Source organism: Nyctibius grandis, chromosome 2 (genome assembly GCF_013368605.1).
Source record: "Nyctibius grandis isolate bNycGra1 chromosome 2, bNycGra1.pri, whole genome shotgun sequence".
Taxonomy (NCBI): domain Eukaryota; kingdom Metazoa; phylum Chordata; class Aves; order Nyctibiiformes; family Nyctibiidae; genus Nyctibius; species Nyctibius grandis.
Genome location: NC_090659.1, coordinates 66,413,299 through 66,436,843, shown reverse-complemented (window position 1 = coordinate 66,436,843; position 23,545 = coordinate 66,413,299). Strand labels below are relative to the sequence as shown.

The 23,545-nt window shown below is 44.2% G+C and overlaps 1 protein-coding gene across 1 annotated transcript; it reads right to left on the bottom strand.

The window, feature by feature from the left end:
• Positions 1 to 14,758: 14,758 nt before the first annotated feature.
• LOC137660442 (2-oxoglutarate receptor 1-like) lies at positions 14,759 to 15,752 on the bottom strand. The gene is given in 2 exon segments (XM_068395304.1): positions 14,759 to 15,623; positions 15,625 to 15,752. Coding segments are annotated over 2 exon segments (993 nt in total).
• Between the last annotated feature and the right edge of the window lie 7,793 nt (positions 15,753 to 23,545).

Genomic DNA, 23,545 nt, shown 5'->3' with positions numbered 1-23,545 from the left:
GGAAAACGAAGTCCAATGCTTTTGTTTTGCTTTATTCTGTTAAATCACATGTGGCTGGTTGTAAACAATGTCTCTTTCCTCCAAATGGGCTGGCTGTTGGATTTTGCGGGCGTTAGGGTGGAAGAGGTCACAGCAAGGCTTTTTGTGGTGTCTCAGCATCACCGCTGAGCTTGACTGTAATTAGGAGTCATAGGCATGAGGGTCCACAAGTTTCTCCTCCAGCGCAGAGGCCGTTCTCATCTCCTAAAACCTGATGAAAATCCACGGGCTTGAGTGGAAGACTCCTTTCGGTGGCAGCCCTTTGGACATGACAGGACCCAGTGTGGCATAGTAGAAATGGCAAGGATAGCTCTGGCTAATAACTATGTAGGAAAATACACAGTTTGTTGGGCAAGGGCTAGGCTCCAAGTGTGAGGAGCTTTCATTATACGTTTTACTTTTGATTCAGCAAACATATAAACTTTCCATGGGCTACTTCCCTTAGCAGACATACATTTGTTTGGCTGATCTTATTCTGTGTGCAACTGAATACCTAATTACAGTCATTACCAGACCACTATCAGGAGATGCTCAGTTCTGTTGAGAATGACACCGTGCATCTTCATCACATGGGGAAATCAGCTCCAGCTCTCCTTTTGTATTTCTCCCCTGAGACAGACTAGTAAGGGCAGCATTTTTTAAATCCCTAAATGCGTGGCAACTCTAAATTAATCACAGTTAAATGCTGCCATCGAGTTATGTAAGTAACAGAGACTGTTGATGAAAAATTCTGGAAAGGAATATTTTACCTTAGGAAAATTGCGTATATAATCTGGAATACAAGCAGTGCTGCTGCCTCATCAGCTGAGCAGAAGTAGTTCAATACAGTTCCAAAAATAGCCTGTATGGATCTGAGGCACTATTTTATGGCTAATATTAGTCCTTGAAGTGAATTGGTTCTCATTGACTACAGGGCATAGAAGATAAAATCCGCAGCCCTTAGATGAGAGCTGAACTTCTAGAAGGCGAGTTGCCGCATGGGGAGTGGGGAGAGGAAAGACAATGGGACGATTTGCCTGCTCAAAGCCAGTATGTGCTCAGGTACCTTGGTACAGCACCAGCAAGGCCATAAATCGGTGAATAAAAAAACGCCGCAGGAGCACCCAGCTATGAAGTGGCTTTAAACACAGCAGCTGCACCAGTTAAAGTTTTCCCATCAGACACTAAAATCCAAACTAAACTCATCAGAGATGTGACAACAGTTGTAATTGTTTTAGGTAATGGGGCGTTTCCTGAAAATGACCCATCTTAGTCCATCTGAAAACAGAGAGGACCAATTTGCTGCCTTGTTATTTTGGGTTTCTTTCAATTCCAAGACAAAACAGCCTCTACACTCTTGTGGGATGAGATGTCCATCCTTGGCTTCCAGTAATGTGTCAGTACAGGATTCAGCAAAGGGTGCTGTTAATGTGGTCTCCAGCATACAAGCAAGTTTTCAGTCATTGAAGATACATTCTGTTGTGGTGCTGTTGCTCTTGTAATTTGTTTGCAGGGTGCTATGGCATGTGAAGGAAAGTCTGTCCTTTGCCTTAGGCCACTCTAATAAAGATTTGTCTTCAGAAAGTGGCTTGTATCGTCACAGCCCTCTACACATGAATTTAATACACACAGCCAATGATGAGCCTTTCTATTAGCCAGATACCCTTCCCTCAGCTAACACGAGCCCTTAGCTAATGCCTGGCTCTTGGCAGAAGGATCCTGAGTGGGTTCGTGATTGTGCTGGTCTCCCTCCAGGCCCAGCTCCCACCCAATGAAATTCCTCCTGCGCTTTGGAAATGAGCCTTTCCCAGCGGGACTGATGCCAAGAGGAGCACAAGGAGGACAGGGAAGGGAGCTCAGCCATGTAGGATACACTTCATATTTTAAGAGCATCATTTCCCTCCGAAGTTTATCATCTCTTTCAACTCTTTTCTTCATACGATCACTAAAGTTATAAACTGGTAAATCAGTTGTTTCCATTACTACTCTTTGTTTCTGATAAGGTAAGGTTGAATCAGGTAGAATTTTATTATCATAAAGCAATAAGCAGAAATAATTCTCAGTTGAAGCCAAATTAGGGGGTTGCTTGACCACAGCAACAAAATAGACAGAACTAGAAACCCACAAGGAAATGCCCTGCAAATCGTCACCTGACTGCGGAGTTTTGGAGTAACCTCCCTTGCTTTCAGGCAGAGAGCTGTGCAAACAGGTAAGGTGTTCAGGCTCCTTGTCCCAAACCCTTCCTATTCCATACCTCCTGGTAGAGAAACCTCTCTACCAGCATGGTAGCATGAAGGCAGCTCCCTCTGCTCTCCTGCTTGCCCAGGCTGCTCTGCTGGCCTCACCCCAAGTCATGCAGCTTCCCTGCATTTGGAGGAGCCTTGTGCTCTTTAAATGGTACTTAAATGCTAAGTATTTTTATTCTCAGGCAATTAAATGGCTCTTCAACTATTGCGATCGGGTGGAGGTGTGGATTGTTGAAATAGCCTTCAAAGAGATGATTCATGCAAACCGAGCCTGTGGAATTCATACTTTCTTTTTTTTTTTTTAATCTAACCTTTCTCCCTCTGGCTATTTTGTGCTTATCTAAATCAAATATATGAAAGGGGGGTGCTCTTCTCTGCAGAGGCTTCTCTTGCTTTGCCTTTTGATGCTATCTTTCACCAAGAACTTCAGGACCACTCCTTTGGGCTTTGGTCAGATTTTCTCCCTCTGAGATTTGCAGGACTTGAACTAACACAGCAGCAGGGTTACCCACTGCACTAGGGTCAGCTTCGGATCTCTGCTGTAAGCTGATAAATCATATGTGTCTCCATCAGGGCATGAGTTTCAGCTAAAACACCAGCACTTTGTTAATTGTGAGTGTCGTTCTGTCATTTTGAAGACAGGGCGGTGGACTGACTACATTGGTTTGTAAAGTCCAAATGCAAAATTGTGGAGCATTGGAAAATCAGCATCACATAATTCAGAAAGTAACATTTTGCCACCATCTGTGGTGGAACTTGCTCCTGCTGGAGCAGTATGTTCAAAGGGAAATACCTAGTAAAGCAAGAGCTGAGGGTGTGCATTTCGTTCTCTCGATCCAAGCAGAGAGTTAGCAGAAAGCAGCTAACCTGGCTACCTTCACAAGCAAATGCTCTGTAAACCCAGCAATACAGGATAATGACAAAGTGTATTTTTGTCGTTGCTCTCAGAGCTGGCACTGCCTGTTCTAAATACTGTGACAGTATCTATTAAAGTTTGCAATAGTAGGGAAACAGGGAAGAAACCACATCACCACAGGACACAAGATTACACTTCTCAAGAAAAGACAATTAGAAGCTCTGTGTGCGTGACCCTTTTTGTTTTTTAAAAGGGTACTGTTTATAGTTGGTGATAAAATGAAATTATACAATGTGTTAAAAGATATAAAAAATACAATGCCCTGCATGTTCAGGCTGTTTGGGGTCAGGCTAGGTATTTTAGCCACTAGTCTGCATTTTGCCAACATACAAATCTCCTGCTGCATATTGGTGTGATTGGTGGCCTGCTGGAACCTGAGGAGGGAATTGCTAACAAGGCTTTTGCATCAAATTTTGCACATCATATTCTAACGAGGTGTACGTTCGAGGTGTAAACTCCGTTGCCACCGGCTTTGGAGCCAAGATAATCCACCCCGGCAGAGTGTCTAATCCACTGGCTTTTGTGGCACAGTCACTGCAAGGAGCTGAGCGCAGACACCTCCTCTCTCTGAGGGATTATCTTGGTGCACGCAGCGAGATGCTTGTCTCTCCTGAAATCCTCTGTCCTTATTCAAAGGGGTTCTGCCCATGTCATTGCAGGAGGTGGGGTAGAAGGAAACTCCTCAGGACATGCAGACCATCTGCTGCCCCAGACAGGGTCACATCCTTGGCAGTCCCAGCAGATGCTTTTCCAACCTTTTCTAAAATCTTCTCTCTACCAAACTACTCCCCTGCTTCTCTGTGCCCACAGGACGTGTCGCCTCATGTCTGATGCCTTCCTGACCTAGTCCCATACTGCTTTCCATTCTGCTTTCTGGCTACAGGTCACATGTGTGAAGGTCACCATCATCTTTGCTTCAGTGCTGCTTCTCCTAGATTGAACAAGTCATGGTCCCACAAACGTTTCTTTTTTGGTTTTGTTTTTTTTGAACCTCTGTTTTACTCACTGTCCAGCAGGTCCCCCTCCTTCTTGAAGTGCAGTGTCAGACCAGACGTGCCACCCCAGGAGACACGATACCAAAGCAGAAGGGTTACTCATCCTGCCTGGCAGACTGTGCTCCTACTTCTGTGTCCCGTTCTGCTGTTTGCCCTTTTCACAACAGCACAACATATTTGACTGATGCTCAGCTTATGACCTGCGTAGCCCTTCAATTCTTTACTGCAGTACTGCTGCCTAAGCAGACAGTCCAGATTTGTGCAGTTTTGATTCTTTTCCTATGAACATAAATTTTGCATTTGTCATCATTGAATTGCATCCTGCTTTTTTTCAGACCATTCCTACAATTCCTGTGTATTGCTTTGAATCTAATGCTGTCCTCCAGCATGGTGGCAGTCCCCTCACTTGTCATCTGCATGCTTAAAGGGTATACTTTCTACTCCTTTGTCCAAATCACTAGTGAATGTATTAAGGGTGAGCTCACTGCATAATCTGGACTTGGATGGAAAATTTTGTCATGCTAAACACCCTAGAGCTGGGCCTTGCACGAAAGAAATCCCCATCAGTATTATCTGTGCCTGGAGTAGCAGCTCAGCCACAGCTCCCAGCAGCATCAACTTTTGTGCAAAACCTGAGAAAAGAAGGAAAGTATCAAATTTCATGTCTCTTGGGTCCCCTTCCCAGAGCATTTCAAAGACAAACCTGCTCCATCCCAAGAAAGGAGCTGAATGAAGCTGGACCATCCCAATGGATGATGCAGCAGCCCTCTCCATCCTACCATTGCCAGCTCCCCTGTTCTCTGTCTGGGACTGCTTGGCTATCTGGGTGGCTAGCCTGGATGCTGCCTACCTGGTTTCTATCCACATTTTTAATAGATTCAAGACATTCACACAAAACATTTTGATTCTGTTGATTCATCAGTTTGCAGGGGAAAAGCATTCTGTCAGGAACTTTTTTATTAGCTCAAATCAGCATGTCTGATTTCTTCCCAAATAAACTAGGTACAGAGAAGTCAGCCCTAATTCAGGGAGAAAATGGATCTCCCTTATCTCAGGCAGGGCAATTTTTCCTAATTCTCTCCCTCAGTGTTGGGTGTACACAGATAATCCTCAGTACTAACATGGCAGCAGCTGGATTGAGCTGAAGTTTCCTGGACAGCAAGGGTAAATTGCTGATCTCTTTGCTAAGTGGCAGTAAAGTATCATGTTGCCTCTGTGTGCCAGAGTGGAGAACAATAAATTTTCTACCAGAGAGGGCTGTGCAAGCAATAGAAAGAAGGGTTCAGCAGTGATGTAGTTTGTTCTTCCTTTGAAGACCTGGTTGGGAAGCTGCTTAGTGTGGCATTTCAGCCTTCAGTATCTCTAGCTCACAACATAAGGGTGCTAGTATGAAAGCCTCCATCATCCTCCTGGAAGCAGAAAGGTTTAGGGTGAAAACTTGTGTTGAGGAGATGATGCATTTCATGGACCCCAGAAAGACAGCAACAAGAAGGACTTACTGTACAGGTGAAGACAGGTGCATGGTTTAAGCTTTGTAAAACTGATGGAACAGCCTTGAATTGCTCTAATGGCCTCAGAAGTGAATATGTAAAAGAGTCCCAGAATAAAGGTCATCTTTCTGTATTTCAATATTTTTAGTTCATGCAAGAAAAGAAAATTTTGTACAAAATTTAACATCAACTGCTCCCCTGAGGCAACTACTTGGTGAAAGAGAACAGGTGCCGAGATCTATCTGTTTCTTAGCAAATCCAGCTTTTTGATTCTCTGCAAGAGAAGTTTTCTACTTTTCACCTGCTATCACTGACTTTTGTATAACAATAATTCTTTCTTCAAAAAAATATTACTTTTTCGTCAGAGTGACGAAGACAGAAGATTTTTGCATGCGATCTATATCACTTAAAGTAGTTCTCCCAATTATCACAGCAAGGACAGGTGGTAGAGGTATTGATAACCACAGGGCAGAAAAATCTGATCTCTTGAAATAGTCTAGTAGACACCAAATGCAGCCTTGTGCCAAATTCCAGATACCTCTCCTTAGCCCATGCTGGCATCCAGCAGAGCTATCATTCACACATTACAGTACAAGTCAGATAGAGAATATATAATTTAACCTCATTTGGCATGGCTGTATTTCAGGACTAAGGCTTCTTCTTTTGCTCCCAATATTGTGCTGTGAATTTCTCTCTGCAATGGATGCACGTGCCTTAATGCAGTGAAAACACATGTGGCTGCCTGAAGGGCTCCTCTCTTTGGCTCGTTAGGGCCACAAATGTAATCCTTCTCCAGGCACACCTCCTATTTAGCCTTTGATGTGACAACTGTGGAGACTACTGCCTGTAGTGCCACATCTCACCCAGTTTCATCAACTCACTTGACTGGAGAGAGAGTCATTGCCACTCACAAGACTATGTGGGACCAGCAGGTGCGACCCATCCAGAACAGAGAGGCAATGTGCCCTTCAAAAACCCACATCTATTTAGCAGGGAGACAAGAGAGCACAGCTCTTCATGTAGCAAATATTGCCATGCCTATCTTCCAAATTGCAGTTAATTCAGCCTTTAATTTTCCTAGCTGTGGGAGGCATCCCGGCTGCAGGAACGCCTCTGAGAGCTCCGCTTCTTTGATGGGTCTTCTTTGGTTCTTACCTCTGTCAGCATAAACACGTTACATTTAAGAAGATCATACTAAACTCTTGCTTAGCATTCAAAAATGACATTTAGCTTGCATAGGTGGTGTTTGCAGATCTTATGCCATCATTGTAGATCTGGGACTGAATTAGAAAATAAACTCTGAATTGCTTTGACTTTCCTGGCATCAGTCTTGCTGAATCAGTGTGAAAGCCTGCTTTGGAGAAGTCAGATATGTGGTGAGAAAACCTTTTCCCAGTGCCCTTATCTGCAATGCAAGGAGCTCCCTGAGACAGTCAGGCTCACCTGGAGTCTCCTCTTTCAGGGAGAGCAAGAATAGGAAGACGTGCTGATGCCTACAGCCATACTTTCCGCTCCCTCAGCAAGGTTCAGAGAAACCTGTCTGCATTTCAGTAGTGGAGAAATGTGTGAGGAGAAAATGCAAGCCATTATTTCTTGCAATAGTAGAGTGGTCAATAATAAAAGAGAGCGAGAAATCCATAGTTTGATGTTTCTGGCCAGGCAGTCAGAAGGGGGTGAATTCACTGCTGCCCCGAAGTGGATAAACTCTGATTCCCTATATTTATCCTTTCTAACTGTTTGATATACCTAACTGACTTGTACTGCTTTTTGTAAGGTAACATCTGTAGGGGCAAGATCAGCTGTATTTGATTTATGATTTACATGTTTATAGCCACAAAGCCACTTTAGCTGTATTTGATTTAAAAGTGTAAACCAGAGATTGTGTTTCTTTAGAGAAAGTTGGATCAATGCTCCCACCTTGCTATCGCCAATGGTATGAACAGCATTTTGTTCTTCCTTCTTCTACTCTCTGCTGCTTCTCCAGTGCAGAACTCCTTTTCCAAATCAGACACTGTTTTCCCGCATACCTGAGCTTTTCCAGAGTGATCCTTTTACTGGAAGGGTTTTGTCTATCCTCTAGTGGAAATTTGAATTATTGCAGCACCTGCAGAGATGAGCTGCGACAGCAGGGGAGGCTGGAGCCCCTCAGGCATAGCCTGGAATTACTGTGGGAACTGATCTTCATGGTGTTCCCAGCAAACACGACGCCCCATTGTTGCCCTGCCCCTCCCTCAGTGAGATTCAGGTTTGCATTTTGGGAAAAAGGATGGGGGCTATGTTTGCTAGGGTTTTGTTCTGGTAGAGGGAAAGATTTAGATTTTCACTGGTGTTTGTTGGCCAAATATTTAGCTCTGATAAGTAAGTATAGCTGTATTAATCATGCTGAGTCAAAGTAAGGATGGAAATTTAGGAGGTGTATGATAAATCTGCATCTTAACTCCATTTGCCCTTCTGCCAGTAGAATAAAAGTGCTGACATCTGTATCTGAAGGCAGAACATGGGCTGCTGGATCTGAACTAGGGTGTGCTGGGAAGGGGCCTGGCCCAAGCTCTGAGGTCTATTAGCTGAGCCCATGTGTTCTCTCCATGTTGGCATCCATACGTGGTGAGCAGTGGTACCCTGCCCCTTGGGTGAAGGCAGCTCGCTAGTTATGGAACTTATTTCTGACCTTTGCACCCCAGGGAGAATAACTTCCTGACCTGTGGTGTGATGCACACGTTTCAGCCTGGAAGGTTTCCCTATATGTTGCTAATATTTCACGTTAATATGCAAACTAATAAATACTTGATACAAGTTTATAAATGGGATGAATACAGCTAATTACTGGCTCTTGGCAGAAGTCACACACAGTGGTAGCTAAACACCTGTGGTGACAAGGAGCTGGTCCCCCAAAACTTTCTCTGAAGGAAAACAGAAGTGCTCCTTCCACAGACGCAGAGTACGACTCTGGGGATGAACCAGGGCCTGACTAGCGCAGACACTGCTCTAACTCAACTTTTATTACTGAAGTGCCACAACTGAGCAATCAAGATTCCCTTGAAAATCTTACCCTAAGCCTAAAATGCACTTTGTAAAAGCTCTGGGCTGGGAACTGATCTCTTCCCTGCTTGGCTGCTAATTTGCTTTGTGACCGGAGGCAAGTCACTTAACTCCACTGTGCCTCAGTTTCATCACCTGTAAAATAGAGGTGATATATATATATAAAAAAAATCTCAGAGCAGCTTACTAGTAGAAAGGTAAACGTGAGGAAATCCCTGTAGGCAGGTGCTGCTACCTTGTCTGTTAAGATAACTTCCCGTTGATAAAAAGCATCATGAAATGAAGGGAAAAGGGAATTTTCAAACAGATTTATTGCTTGAAATTGTTGCACAGTGCATTTGTCTGCTTCCATCTGCTAGTCTTCTTCATTATTGCTGAGGCTGTAAGCGATTGGGCCAGCCTGGCTCACTCAGTGGAAAATTGCCCCTTTGGGATCATTTGGGGCTGGAAATAAATCCACCCATAATGCTTCCCTGCTTTGTGCCAAGTCATCTCCTTTTTGCCCAGCAACAAGAGCAGAGCAGAAGGCTTTACCTTGGGTGCTCTTTGAGGCAGCCCCAGAGAAGGTGTTTTCTAGCCCTGTCAGCTGCAGGTCCAGGGCATCACTTTGCAAGGTGGCTGGCACCATGAAAGTCCTTGAAAATGGGAGGGGAGAGGTGAGAATATCACAGGGGGCTCTTGTGGTAATACCAAAATACCCTGTCACAGACTCACTGAAAAAATATGGATTCTGCCAGATGCAGAACTGTCTTGAAAGCACCCTGGGATGCAGCCAGCTAGCTCGTGCCGATCAGGGGCAAACAGGAGCCACAAAGATTTTAGCAGAACCATTAGATGGGACACAATTACTTTCCTAATGATTTTTCCAAAAACCTGATGGGTCTTGAGCAACAGGCTGGATGTGGTGAAGGAAGAGCGAAGGACCAAGTAACCTGGTACCAGGTTTGCTAGCTTTGGTGGCAGGGAGCGTGCTGGAAATACAACTGTATTTAGTGAAAACACATGAAGGAAGGTGTCTCCAGGAACTAGTATCTTCTGCCTTACTTTATTAGGATTCACTATGGCATTGTCCGTCTGTGCACCAAGTTGTATTTCTTTCGTCATTGTCTTATCTTCTTTCACTATTTTACAAAGTAAAAGGAAATTGATAAAGTAAATTGGAAAAACACGTCTTTCCCTTTTTAAAAGAACCAGAAGCTCAGAACTTTGTTTTCCTTGTAAGATTGGAGAGCATCACTGGTACCACAGCTTCCAGGCAACCATCTCTCTTTTGGTGTAGAAATCAGTGGTATCAACCATTTTGGGGAGTAAAGAAACCAAGGAGAGATCTTAGAAGATAAAATACCTTTTAATTCAAATGTCTTTTAAGATTATAACAATAATGTATTGAACATACTCTATATTATACTTGTCTGCAGCAGCCCCACATAATCATGTTCCCTCTTGTGTGTTTTAAAAAATTGACATTTGAGCTTTAAATTTTACTTTAGAAAGACACTCAGTCCAGCGTTTACCAACTTTACTTTTTCTCCTTGGCCCCAGAGTCCAGCTCTGACTAAAATCAGGAATGTATTTTTTCTCCTGTTTTAGAAAGTGTCTGACTCGCTTTGCTCTCCACTGCAGCACCCGGTAAGCTCAGGTACCGAGTCAGCAAGACACCTTGGTCAAAAGTACTGCTCTTTTCCAGTAGCTATTCAGAAAACAGGCCTTGAAATACACTTTCTTCAGGGTAAACTTTTTTTTCCTCTCCTACACTTAATTGTGTTGCCTTTACATTGAAATGGCATCAGCTGACACTGTTGAATGCCTCTACTGTCACAAAACGTAAGGGAGCTTTAAGGGAACACACAAAGTATTTTCCTTTACATCTCTTCTCCTTTTCTGCTGGCAGAGAAAGGCAAATGCATTTTGGAGCTGGTAGGCGTTGAATAGCGATGTGTTAATTTGTTGTCTGCTGCTTTAAAGTTTAGGTTCGCTCAACCTGCATTTTCAGAGTAGAAAATATTGACAGATAGAAGCAGTCACTCAAAGTTTGTTCTGCTCACTTAGCCTCATCAGCAAAATGGCAACATCTATCTGAGGTCTAAATGACTCAGTGGTGAGCCTGGCACTACCCTCCGCTTCATGTGGTGGAGGACTACCGCACAGTTACACTGGACAGCTGATGCAGCAGCATCCCAACTGCGTACACCATTACATCGGGATAAAATTGCAGCCTTGTCTCACATCAATATCCAACACAGACCTTGTAAGAGTAGACCATTCTCAAGCTATTTTAGCCTTTCTCTCTACTAGCTGTTTACCAAGCCATTCATTCTGATGCTACATGCAGTCTACTTCACACTCTATTCTTAGGTGTTCAGTACGACACAGAATTACTTGAAAGGCAGCTAGATGCAGCCAGATTAGGACAGATATTGCAAAATATTTTTTACGCAGAACATTACAGTCAGTATTTTTGCTCTCTAGGAGGTTTGATTATGAGGAGGGCCTTTTGCTGACACTTCTTATGGGAACACGTGATTTGGGGAGAAAAGGAAAAAAATTGCTGATTGTCTTTCCTGACAACTAAGGGTAAAAAATAGCTCTGCTGCAATCTGTGACAGTACGTGAGTCACTGAAGAATAAGGTTCGACGTGTCTACAAAAGCAGTCAGCAATTCCAAAATGTCATCTTTAGTATCATCAGAGTTGACACCCCCCTGACAGGTTTACCTTGCAAAGTTATTCTCTTGGTCCCTCCGTGGTCCCAGGTACCAGGTAGGTACTTGAGTTGACATGACTGGCTTTGCAGACAAACATGCTAGAGACTTTTGACAGAAACCTGGTTACTGGAGCATAATTATGCTGTGAATTAGCCCACAACAGTGCAGTAATTTATGTAGCTGTGTTGTCACACCGTATACAGAGCTTGGAAAGTGCCTCCTGTTTACTGCAATTGAAGCACTTATCCTTGTTTCAGCAGTAAACTTAACAGGTGCTAAAAATAGAAGCTATCAAGATGTCACCCTTCACAGTAAGTAAAAGGAATGAGTCAGATGAGATAATGATCTCTCAGTCCCGCAGAACACCTGACCAGTCCTTGAATGCTTTAAAAATGCCAGTGTTATGGTTGAGCTTTTCTCTTTTTCCAGATCCAGCCATGCTAATGGAAGACGTGACTGCCCTTCTTCTGCAGGTTCTTGCCCCACCAGCGAACTATGGCTCCCAGGACCGTTCCCTAATCTACTTTAGCACTTTAAAATTAGCTAGTTTAGCCCAAACTAAGAGAGGTGGTGGATGAGCAGGTGAGATAGATAGGAGGAAGGCAATCAAACAACAGCTATGTCAAGGAAAGAGAGGAGGAAGCAAAAAGATAGCCCCTCTCCAAGTCACTGAAACTGTGGGATTTGTTGCTGTCAGAGATGGAAAGCCTTGAACACTGCCATTTCACACTTTTTACCTTTAGCTGCTCCATTTTATATTGTGTGTGTAGTTGTATTGAAGAACTTCTGTTCGTGTATGATAAGCTCAGCTTGGGCTTGAGAAGGAAGAACTTCTGAGAACACGAATTAAAAATGCTCCAAGAGAGGAAAAAAGATAGTTTTTAATTCACTCCTTCAGATGTGTATATGTATGTGGTAGACACATCTTTTGCTTTCACTTATGTGGAAGAAGAGAATTTGTGCAGTGCATTTGTACTTTTTGCCCAAGTTGGACAGCTGGGATGTTATGAATCTAGGTCAGAAAATATTCATTTCATGTGAATTGTCTTGTGCATTTGTGTAACTTGTGGATTTGAATCAAACATGCATACGTGAAACCAAGTAGTTTGACCATGAATGATCACCATCTAGTGGCAACCTGTAAAATTCAGACTGACAGCAATAAAGAAGAGGACAATCTAAAATAGAAAATGGGTCAAAAGGCCTGCAGCACTGCTTTGGACAGATGTATCTGATGGCTGAGCCTTTACCAAATAAAGCAGTTTAAATATCCACAAGGCATGTTAAAACGCTACGATGTCACTGTTTGTCCTACGTAGGTGCAATACCTGTGCATCGCTGCCTGTGTGCAGGCTGCCCATGGGACATGGTGCTAACCCGTGGAGGGTGCCCAGGCTTTGCTGGCAGCATGCTGGCTGCTGCTAGCCAGTCACTTCCCGAGGCTCCCCAGAGCCGTGGCAGCACGGCAGGATGAGCTCTGGTGCTGGGAATGCTCCCAGGCACAACTTGTTTCACTAGCATCAACATTGCTGGCAATGTGTGCCTCATCACAGAGCCTCTTGGCCAAAAGGGACCTCCAGAGGTCAGGCAGGCTTGTGTCCCTCTTGCTCAGCGCCTGGCTAGCCTACTCCTAGAGACACATGGTGATGGAGACTCCTCCTGTCTTTTCTAGTGCTTCATCACCCATCCTGAGAGAGGGTCCTTCCTAATATCCACCCTTCAGGGGTTTTAAGACCATTTAGTTTTCTGTCCGGTTCCTTCCCCTTTGGTTGTTTCTCTGAGTTCTCTTACGACACTCCTCTCATCCACGTCTTCGTGAAAGGGCAGCCTCCAAGGCTGGACGTGGTGCTCCCATGGGGAGGGTAATAATGCTGCAAAGGGTGTAAGGGTTGCTTCACACATCTCACACACTATATTCTTATTTATATATCTCAGCATGGCACCTGCCTTTTTTTTTTGCCACAGCAGACACTGTCAGCCCACTGAAACTGTCAGCTCCTGTCCAGCCTGTGATTCATGGTAACCACAGATCTTTCTCTGCCAAACTGCCACCTAAATATTTTTTTCTCCTTTTGTATTTTTACGGTTCATTATTTCTACCTAAACATAGTACTTTGCACCTGTCACTGTCTAACAGCATCCTGCCCATTTTCCCACCAGAGGTGCAATTTGTCAACATAATTTTGTCCTCTCAGCTTCATGTAATCTGAAAATATAATAACCAGACTTTATTTCATCATCCAATTTGTTAATGAAAACACTGCATATCCCTAAACCCAGGACAGACTGGTCAAATCCCCAGTCAGTGGCTCCGCCTACTCTGATTGTAAATCACTACCATCTCCAATCTATCTGAGCACAGCTCTGTAACCAGTGAAAATAGTTTCCTCCAGACTGTTTCCCTAGCTTACACACGCAAATGCCATCTCAGACAGTGTCAAAACTCCTTCTGGAGTCAAGATATATGACATCTTTTCCTTCATGTACGAGCCTGTTAATTTGTAGTAGGAAATCAGAATGATCTGGGATTGTACACAGCTGATAGATCCACCTGTATTCATCTTCCGTAGACTTGTCGTCTGATTGTCTGTTTCAGTATTTTTCTGAGATGGACATTAAAGTGACTGTTAATTCCTTGTTCCTCCATTTTTTCGAGAGATAATGTATCTCCTTTTATATATATCTCTCTCTTCTTGTGTACATATACATATATATATATATATATATATCTCCTTGTATTCACCATTTATGTCCTCCTCTGGTACTCCTCTCATCCTTCCCTAGGCCAGCTCCAAGATTTCACCATTCAGTTCCTCAGTGAAGTTCATCAGGTCCATCTCATTTGAAAACATCATCTGATTTATCTGGGTGCTTTCTAAGTATGTAATTCAAGCAGTTTCAGCAACTGTGATAATATCTGCTGCAATTCATTCAGGCTGTAATAAAAAAAGCACTGCATCAGTGACAACACTGAAATCAATGGAAGTTGTTCTCACATCCAAACTAAGCTCTTCATGTTTCTGTAATCAACCACCAAGCCCAGACTGAGAGAACCCTGCACTTCCCAAATATTTTTGGAAACAGTTCAGTCAGGTAGTTTTAATTTCCACCTTTGAGGTGGCTTACAATCTTTTCTTTTCACTCCCTTTTCTTTGGTTGTTAAGAGAGGTGTACATCAACCTGCTCCCGAGACAGCTTTTTGACAAGTCCTCTACTGCAGGGAGAGGGAGAAGCCAGCTGCAATTCTTGCTGCCATATGAACACACCCGCCTTTGCAGGAGCTTACAGCACCAAAGCCATCCCGGGTTTGCTGGGATTCCTTCATAACTTTAATGCAATTTGTGACTTGGTCACGTGGTCACGTAATTATTGCTCCTGGGCTGCTGGATGTATTTACTCCACTTACACCTTGAAAGAGAGAGGATGGCCTGATGGAAGTTAGCCCTGGTCATGAGATAAAGCAGGAGGTTGCCACATGTGTTGAGTGCAGCCAGTGGCCGAAAGATGATATAGGCAGAGTGGATTTGCTTCTCCATGTGACAGCTGGCTGGACACAAATGTAGTTCAACCTGAGCTGCCCGGAAGACATGGAAGGGGAGGAAGCATACATAGAAGACCACCAAGAGGACAATGGTGAGTCTGCGAGCCTTTTGTTTGTAGCAAGTCTGCTTGTGGAGCCCAGTAGCCAAGGTGTAAATAATGAGCGTGTAGCACAGAGTCACCGTCAGCAAGGGCAAGAAGGCGGCCAGGCCAGTCAGCAGCCAGTTATACCACCTGATTATGACCAGGTTTTCAGAGCTGGTAAGGTCGAGGCATAAGGATCTGTTTTGCACCTCTTTTGAGGAGATCAAGAAGTTGACGGGGCTGCCAACTGCCAGTGAGATCACCCAAGTGGCTGCGCAAGTCACCGCTGTTCACTGCTTCCTCTGGATGTGGAAGAACTTCATAGGGTGGACAATTAACACCTAGTGGAAGGTGCTGAAACAGGTGAGGAAGAGGATGCTGCTGTACAAGTTGAAGTGGAAGCCAAAGCGGATGAACTTGCACATGAATTTGCCAAAGATCCAGCGCTCCCAGTGTATCAGGAAGAGACAGCTGGTGAGATGGAGCAGACCCGTGAGCACCAGGTTCAGCACGATGATGGTGCTGCTCTGCCAAGGCCTCATCTTGAAGCTGTAAACGCAAATAGCAATGATGTTTCCCGGGAAGCCCATGGAAGATGATGCTGTACACAATGGGGAGGTATGAAGTCTTCAGACCAACTTCCACATCAGTGCAATTGGGAAAATCACCTTCAGAGTCTTGCCAGGTGGTGGGGCTGGCTAAGTTGTCACTTGTGTTCATGTTTTTTCCTTAGCGCTTAAGGAGGAGAGAAATGCTTAGTGTACACTGAGAGACAAGACTTTCTTGTAGTCTGTTAAAAACAACTAATAACTACACCTTTCCTTTCAACTTCCAGTCAGTGCCACTATTAAGGTGCCTTTATTGAATAAGGAAAGGCCTTGGTGCTTTGGTGAGAATTCATGCTGATCTAGAGGCCTTCTATCACATCTATATAGAGAGAGATATAATTTTATTTTACAATATATATTTTCAGGGAAGGGTCTGCACAGGCACAATGAAGCTGTAATGTAAGGGATTTCATGTTGATGTGTGTGATGTGTGTCCCTGATATATAAAGTTCATCTTCTGCTCTCATCAGGGGTCAAGCGGAGCAGAAGACCAGACTAATCATTTTGTGCTAGTGACCAAAAGTACAGAGAGGTATGTCCAGAACGTAACTGCGCCATAAATGCTATTTGCATCCTTGTTAATTAACTGGAAATCAGGGCAGATGTTGAAATGTTTTCATATTATTTTTGATACTGGAATTGGTTAACATTTTTCTCACGGCTCCTTGGAAACAACATGTAGAGGAATATTTCATTCTTTTAGTTCATTAACAAGATTGATGTTGCAAAGAAATAGGCTATTTTTAGGCTTGTCATTAGTGTCTATGTAAATTTCTATCCCTGTAAAATTTTTAAATGGCATTTTGCTTAGACATTAGTCTTAGAAGTTTTCTGAAACTTTAGAATAAATTCATCCAACTTTACAAAGCAGCCATTTTCAAGATACAATATGGGACTTGAACAGTGTATTGGGTTTGCGTGGCCAGGTTTTGGTAGTGGGGGGGCTTACAGGGGTGGCTTCTGTGAGAAGCTGCTAGAAGCTTCCCCGATGTCTGACAAAGCCAATGCCAGATGGCTCCAAGATGGACCCGCCGCTGGCTAAGGCTGAGCCCGTCAGCAATGGTGGTAGCACCTCTCTGATAACATATTTAAGAAGAGGAAAAAAAATACGCAACTGCAGCCAGAGAGAGGAGTGTGAGTATGTGAGAGAAACAACTGTGCAGACACCCAGGTCAGTGAAGAAGGAGGGAGAGAAGGTGCTCCAGGTGCTGGAGCAGAGATTCCCCTGCAGTCCATGGTGAAGACCATGGTGAGGCAGGCTATCCCCCTGCAGCTCATGGAGGTTAATGGTGGAGCAGATATCCACCTGCAGCCCATGGAGGACCCATGCCAGAGCAGGTGGATGCCTGAAGGAGGCTGTGAACCCATGAGAAGCCCATGCTGGAGCAGGCTTCTGGCAGGACCTGTGGCCCCATGGAGAGAGGAGCCCATGCTGGACCAGGTTTGCTGGCAGGACTTGTGACCCCGTGGGGGACCCATGCTGGAGCAGTTTGTGGGTAACTGCAGACCACAGGAAGGACTCACGTTGGAGAAGTTCATGGAGGACTGTCTCCCGTGGGAGGGACCCCACGCTGCAGCAGGGGAAGAGTGTGAGGAGTCCTCCCCCTGAGGAGGAAGGAGCAGCAGAGACAGTGTATGATGAACTGACCGCAACATTTGGCTGAAACATATTTAAAACACTTTGAAAACTGAAGCTGGAGCTTGAGGACATGCATGCCAAACACTGGCATTTTTTTTTAAAGAGCAAAACAGCTTCAAACCTCTTCTCATGGCTGGGGATGGTGCAGGGGATGGCTTGGATAAATCAGTGGCTTGAATTCAGTTAAGAAGTAATGCAGCGATACCGTTGTCCCCAAACAAACTTGAAGGCACTGGTATGGCTAATGGTTAACCAGGTTGATAGCAAAGGCCCCATCCTGCAGCAGCAAGTCACGGCGCGGTGTCTGTGTCTGGAAGCACCAGGGCTGTGCACACCGCAATGTTCACGGTGCACAGCTATTGAGCGAGCTGAAGGGCACGGCTGGGTGCTGCTCCCCGCACCACTTTCTTCGTGCTTTGGTAGGACTATCATTTTGTCAGCAGCTTTTTTTTCCACCAACCAGGGTGCTGCTGCATCAAACCTATAGGGGCTGGAGAGCAAGTACCTACGATCACCAAAGAGCACGGCAGTGGCACTCAGCCACTGCAGTCCCTACTGACACCCTCACGTTCTCAGGTGCTTTCAGAGCCATCCCCTTTGCTATCAGTGAGGTATCTGCTAGGGCTGGATTCAGGTCAAGGAACTCCCTCACAGGCCAGGCCACCCCCCAAGCCCTGCACTGGTTATGGAAATGCGAAGTAGGGACAAGTATTGCAAGAAAAGCACGTGGGTGTGGGGTCTTGGTGCTGAACTGCCCTAAGATTACATCCAACCTAACAGGTTACCACAGGGACCAAAGAAAGGAGACAGCAAGTCTTTGCTGTTGGCCTTATTATTTTGCTGTCTGAATTACAAATAGAATTTAGACAAAACTTAAATCTAATTAAGGAATGGTTTGTACTGTGGCAGATTTTATCACACTAAGTAATTGGCCATAATGGGACTTCTGCAGCCCAAGCTGAGGGCAAATGATATATGCTGTAGACACGTAATGAACTTTAAATAAATTATCCAAGAGCAGAACTCGTAATAAAAGGGAACTAGATTATTGAAATAGAAACCTTCTTTTGGTCTTAACAGTGGAGTCACTGCTCTATTACATGTTATTCTTTACCGTAACCAACTGATCAGAGTCACTTTTAAAAATGTTGTGATTGCATGTCTTTAATTGCAGTCACGTATAAGGGAAACTTGTCTGCTCCTGCATTGTGATAATTTAATTAGAGCCTGCTGGAAATAAAAGCCAAATGGCTGCAGCCATGGCAAAGTAACTTAATGCCTGTAATTAGACTGTATTTCACACAGATGTGTTGCTGAATAAATTAAATAGGATTTGGCTCGTAGTGTTTGACTCTTCCACTGGCTCAGATTTAAGAGACACAGATGATATATTTAGTGACAAAGATGTGAGTCCTCCTTCCCTTACCCTTTATAATTCAGGGAGGTACCTCCATGCAGAAAGACTATGTGGATTTGTGTATTGGCTGCAACCCAGATAAGATTAATTTGTTCCATGTTTCCATCATCCTTTAACCCTTTGCTCATCTCTCTCCACTCTTTGCCCTGCCTCTAAGTTCACACCTTTAAATCAAAATATATATTTTACCTGTAAATCCTTGGTGGTCTCTCCTCTCATCTTCATAGCTAGTTCCTTAAATCCCCTATTCAAGCTGGCAGAGTTTGCTTTTAAATCCCCCAGGCTTGTTCAGTAAGACAAGGAAAGCCATAGCAACTCCCTCCGGCTATCGGGCAGGTCGCGGGAACGCTCTGCCTCTGTTTCCAGGTCTCTGCCAGGTGAAGGCAGCATGGGCTCCACGGTGCTGGGCGAGAGCAGCTCTGGCCCCTCTTGCCTTGCTGTGGGCTGGCTGTCACGTCCCCTGCGTTGGGGCTGCGCTGGTGTCAGCTGCCCTCCCCTCTGGCCTCTGCCACATGCATGGGATGTGGGGACCTGCCCTGTGCCACTCGCAAAATTGGTTGGGACTGCCTGTAACCTGCTGGGTGTGGCTGGAGCAGTTTGTTATGGGTGCTTCCAGCCCTTGGCAAGGGAGGCAGGCCAGCAGCACTCAGGCAGGGAGAAGCAGCACCACCACAGTGCCCACCTGAAGCAACATCTGCTCCCTGGGTCCCAGAGCACAGAATAAAAGAGGTGAGAGCAGGTTTTTGAACTGGCAGGAGATGCCCTGCAGAGGGTTTGGTGGATGCTGGGGGCTGAGATCAAACCCATGCCTCTCAAGGAGGGTGAAGGTGCCCATGCTTTCCAAAGTGGGAGGTTGGTGGGACCAGCTGCCCCTCTTTCAGGGAGGGACCTGGCTCTCAGAAGAGCAGGGATTGTGCGGCCAGGGCACAAGCAGGGTCTTGTGGCTGGGAGAGTTATCTAAGACCATGTGCTTGTGAGGGCAGCCTGGCTGGAGGAGGGCTTTGCTGGAGAAAGGGACTGAATGGCTCTGCTGGACAACTATCCTGGCCATATTACATAGGTAATATGCTTTTCTGCTGGCATGACTTGTCCAGAGGAATTAAGAAGCCTAGGAAGGAAGTCAAATTATGTGCTCCCTTTGCATACGGTTTGGAAAAATACCCAGCCTTCTGTGTGTTCTGGGGGATTTTACAGTCCCCAAATATCCAGGCAATAAAGCAGAAGACAAACCAGCACTTCCCTGAATGTGATGACCAACCCTCAAGAAAGGGCTAGCAGAAATCTCCTCTCCCTTTGGAGAGGGATGAAGGGCACAGACACCCTCTGGGGTCCCCTACGACAGGGATTTTACTTCCTTTGCACAGGGAACTGCGAGGAGCATGGGGCCACCCAGAGGTGCCAGGGCAATTGTGGTGTGGAAGTGAAAAGATTTTATGGGATGACTTCTCTTTCCAGTGTGTGTGCTAGCTGAAACTATGACATTGCAGAGATTTCCTACAGAGCCAGTATTTACACGTTTTGCTTGATCTTCTGTCCCCTTTCCTTTTCAACAGGTTTTGACTCTTGGGCTAACTGTGCTCTGTTGACTTTCACCTTGTTTCAAAGCAGTGATCCTCACACCAGTTTCAGGCTTCTCTCTTTTTTTTTCCCCCCTCTGTGAAGAAAATACTTTCAAAAGCATAAGCATTCCAGATTTGATTCTGAATTAAATATTTGCAAACTTCTGTGAACAGGTAGGAAAGCTATTATCTTGAGAGGGAAATGTTTAGATGAGGCTGAAAAGAACTTCAATGTTTTCCAACACTGAACTTAATTTCAGATCTCATTTAAAGCTATTATTTACTTTCTCATGATGATAAGAGATGTGAACCTGGAAACATGAGCAATTATGTACTGCATAATGTAATGGTGAATGAGGCTCAAATTATTTAGTCACTATAACTTTTGAAATGATTGCTTAACTGTCTTGTTTCTGTACCTGATGCTTTCCGTATTTGCCATCTTCACATTAACGACTTTCAGCTTACTGGTCGTACATAATCTGTTCTCATTAACTCTTTCTGGTGTAAGTTTCGCCACATCAACCTTGAACGTGAGCATTAATTTTGGACTCCTAAATACAAATATTCAGAAATAAACTGACAGTTGTCAACATATCCCCGAGTAACAGCTGATAAGAGCCACCAATGTTTATAGAAAGAGTTGAAACCACTTTTTACCATGTGACTAGCTACCAGATAGTAGTAATTTCAGTACTCTACATCATGGAAACTGTACATTCTGGAAAGTGCAAAAATACCCTTTGCAAAGGGCATATGGGGAGTCATGGAGAGACCAGGAGCGTGAAGCTGTATGCTCTCAGGAATCCCAGTTTATCCCTACACGCACAGATGAAGAACTTTCTGCATTTTATTTATAAGTTCCTGTCAATGTATAAAGGATATCAAGTTCATTGCTCCTTTTTTTGAGTTTTTATTCATTGTTTGATATTTGTCTGCTCTGTTATGGTATTTTTGAGTAAGAATGGATATTGCTCTGGTATTATGATTCAAATGATATTAAAACTGGGTCATTACTTGAATACCTCATCTCAAGCTTAGTGTCTGTAGTTCAGGAAAAGATTTTGAAAAATTGTAGGGAGCTGGAAAAGAGCTTCAGGAATGCATGGAGTACTGGGAGATGATGTGACATGCCTTGAGAGACTTTTGAGGTTTTAGGGATTCTCTCTGGTTTATTTGAGAACAGATTTAAACAGGAATGGACGATAGCCATGATCACATCCATGGGGAGAGGCTCCTGGCATCAGCATATCTGGAGCTATGCCAATCCAGGCTGGCAGTGAAGCACAAGTATTTCTCGGTGAGGGTGGGTAGCTACCGAAACAAATCCCTGTAGTAATATGGTAGATTCTTCAGCTTTGGAATTTTTAAACCAACCTTGAGTGTCTTTTGCATAAATATTGGTGCAGTCACAGAGCAGCATGAGATGATACCGTCATGCAACTTTGCAGGAGAGATTCATACGTTTTAAAGGTTAGAAGGACCTCTAGAAAACCCAGTCTAAAGAGTTGTATCCCTAATGCCTTGTACACCCAAGGCCATAGGATTTAGCTCAGAATTCCCGGTAACTTGTATTTAGTGCACTTTTTTTTTATCAATAGGAGGCAATCTTGATTTGAAGAGAGAGAGTGAATCGTCTTATTCCTTTGATAGCTTGTTCTAAAGGCGAATCATGCCCACAGTTGAAATTATGTCCTTAGACTTTATGACTCTCTAGTTTGTGCTTCCAGCCCTTCAACTTCTTCATACATGACTCTGCTATAAGGAGACAGAAGCCCATTTAGCAATGGCTGTTTCATTTTTGTGGAAGTATTTAAACATTACAAACCAATCACCTTTCATACTTCTTCCTGATTAGTTTGGTAGCTTAGGGCATCCTATGATAGCATCTGGGCTTCTCCAGACTATTCTTTTTCCTCACAATGGTTTTGTTAAGTAGAACATTGTCCTGGTTTCCTGGGGATAAAATTTATAGAACCAAGTTCCTGTTAGATTTTGTTTCAGTTTGTGGCCAGCCATGGTGATTGAGGCCATTAGCAGTTAAATCCAGGGCAGCTGACCCAGGCTGGCCCTCAGGTGTGTTCTATATTATTAACATCAAGTTCACTATAAAAGGGAGGGCTTGCTGGGGAGGGGTGTTTTTTTTTTTTGTTTTGCTATTGTTTTCTTTAACTCTTTTTCATTCCCAATGATTACTATTCCTGGAGCAACTTGCTGCAACTCTGTGGGCTAAGTATAATTTTCTGTGTTTTGTATTACTATTGATGTTGGTTTCTTTCTTTTGTTAAATTTGTTTAAGTTTAACCCATGAGTCTCCCTCCTTTTTCCAATTCCCTTCCTTAGTCAGGGAAGGGACATTTGGTGAGAGAAAAACTGGCATTGTTTAGCCCCTGGTGTGGGCTAAATGAAGACAAACATGAGGTCCTCCAGCCTCAATCTTGGGTTTCTGCATCTCAGGCAACATGGCTGGAGCTGTGTCTCTGCCTGCAGTGCCAGACTTGTAGAAATCCCAGGCATCCTCAGTTTGCATGCATGAGTCAGCTTTGTCCAAGCTACCCTGTAGGATACTGCTGAGGGGTGTCAAAGGTGGCCTGTTTTGCATGCTCAAGCCTCCTGAGCCCTAACATTCTCCTGCAGTGATCAGGGAATCCTTCCTGCTTTAGGGGATCTCAGTCCTTTCATCCACTGATCACATAGGTATTTCTTCTCACCATGACTAGAGCACCAAGTGATGATTGTGGGCACTCTCTATCCTGCCAGAGATAGGGGAAAAGAGGAGAGATCATTGTATGCCTGTCCTCTGGAAAAAAATCTAGAAATGGAGAAAATCTTCTTCTACATCACCATAGTGGAAAGACAGGAATGTAAAGAGATGTCCTGGGCTAGGAAACCATCATTGAGGGTGGGAAAGACAGAGAGAAGAAGGATTGCAATGAATGGAATCTAAGGATCACAAAAAAAAAAAAACATTCAGCTGCTGCATCAGCAACAACACAACAAGGAATGTATTATTCTGCCCACTTTTATCATGTAGAGCAGTGAAGTCATGCAGCAAAGCAACCTCTGTCATGCAATGTCAGAGAGGAAAGCCTCCGTAACATAGGCCTTGTCAGAGTGTCTCTCCTGCTTTTCAGGTCTGACTATGCTGTGCTACGTTGTCTTCAGCTTGCTTCCAAAATACGTGTCACGGTAAAACACCTTAAGGTGATCCACTTGTCAGAGGTTGCTGCCTTCTCTCAGAAAATAAATGGGATCCCCCTGCTGTCTTTCCCAGCAAAATATAGTTGTTT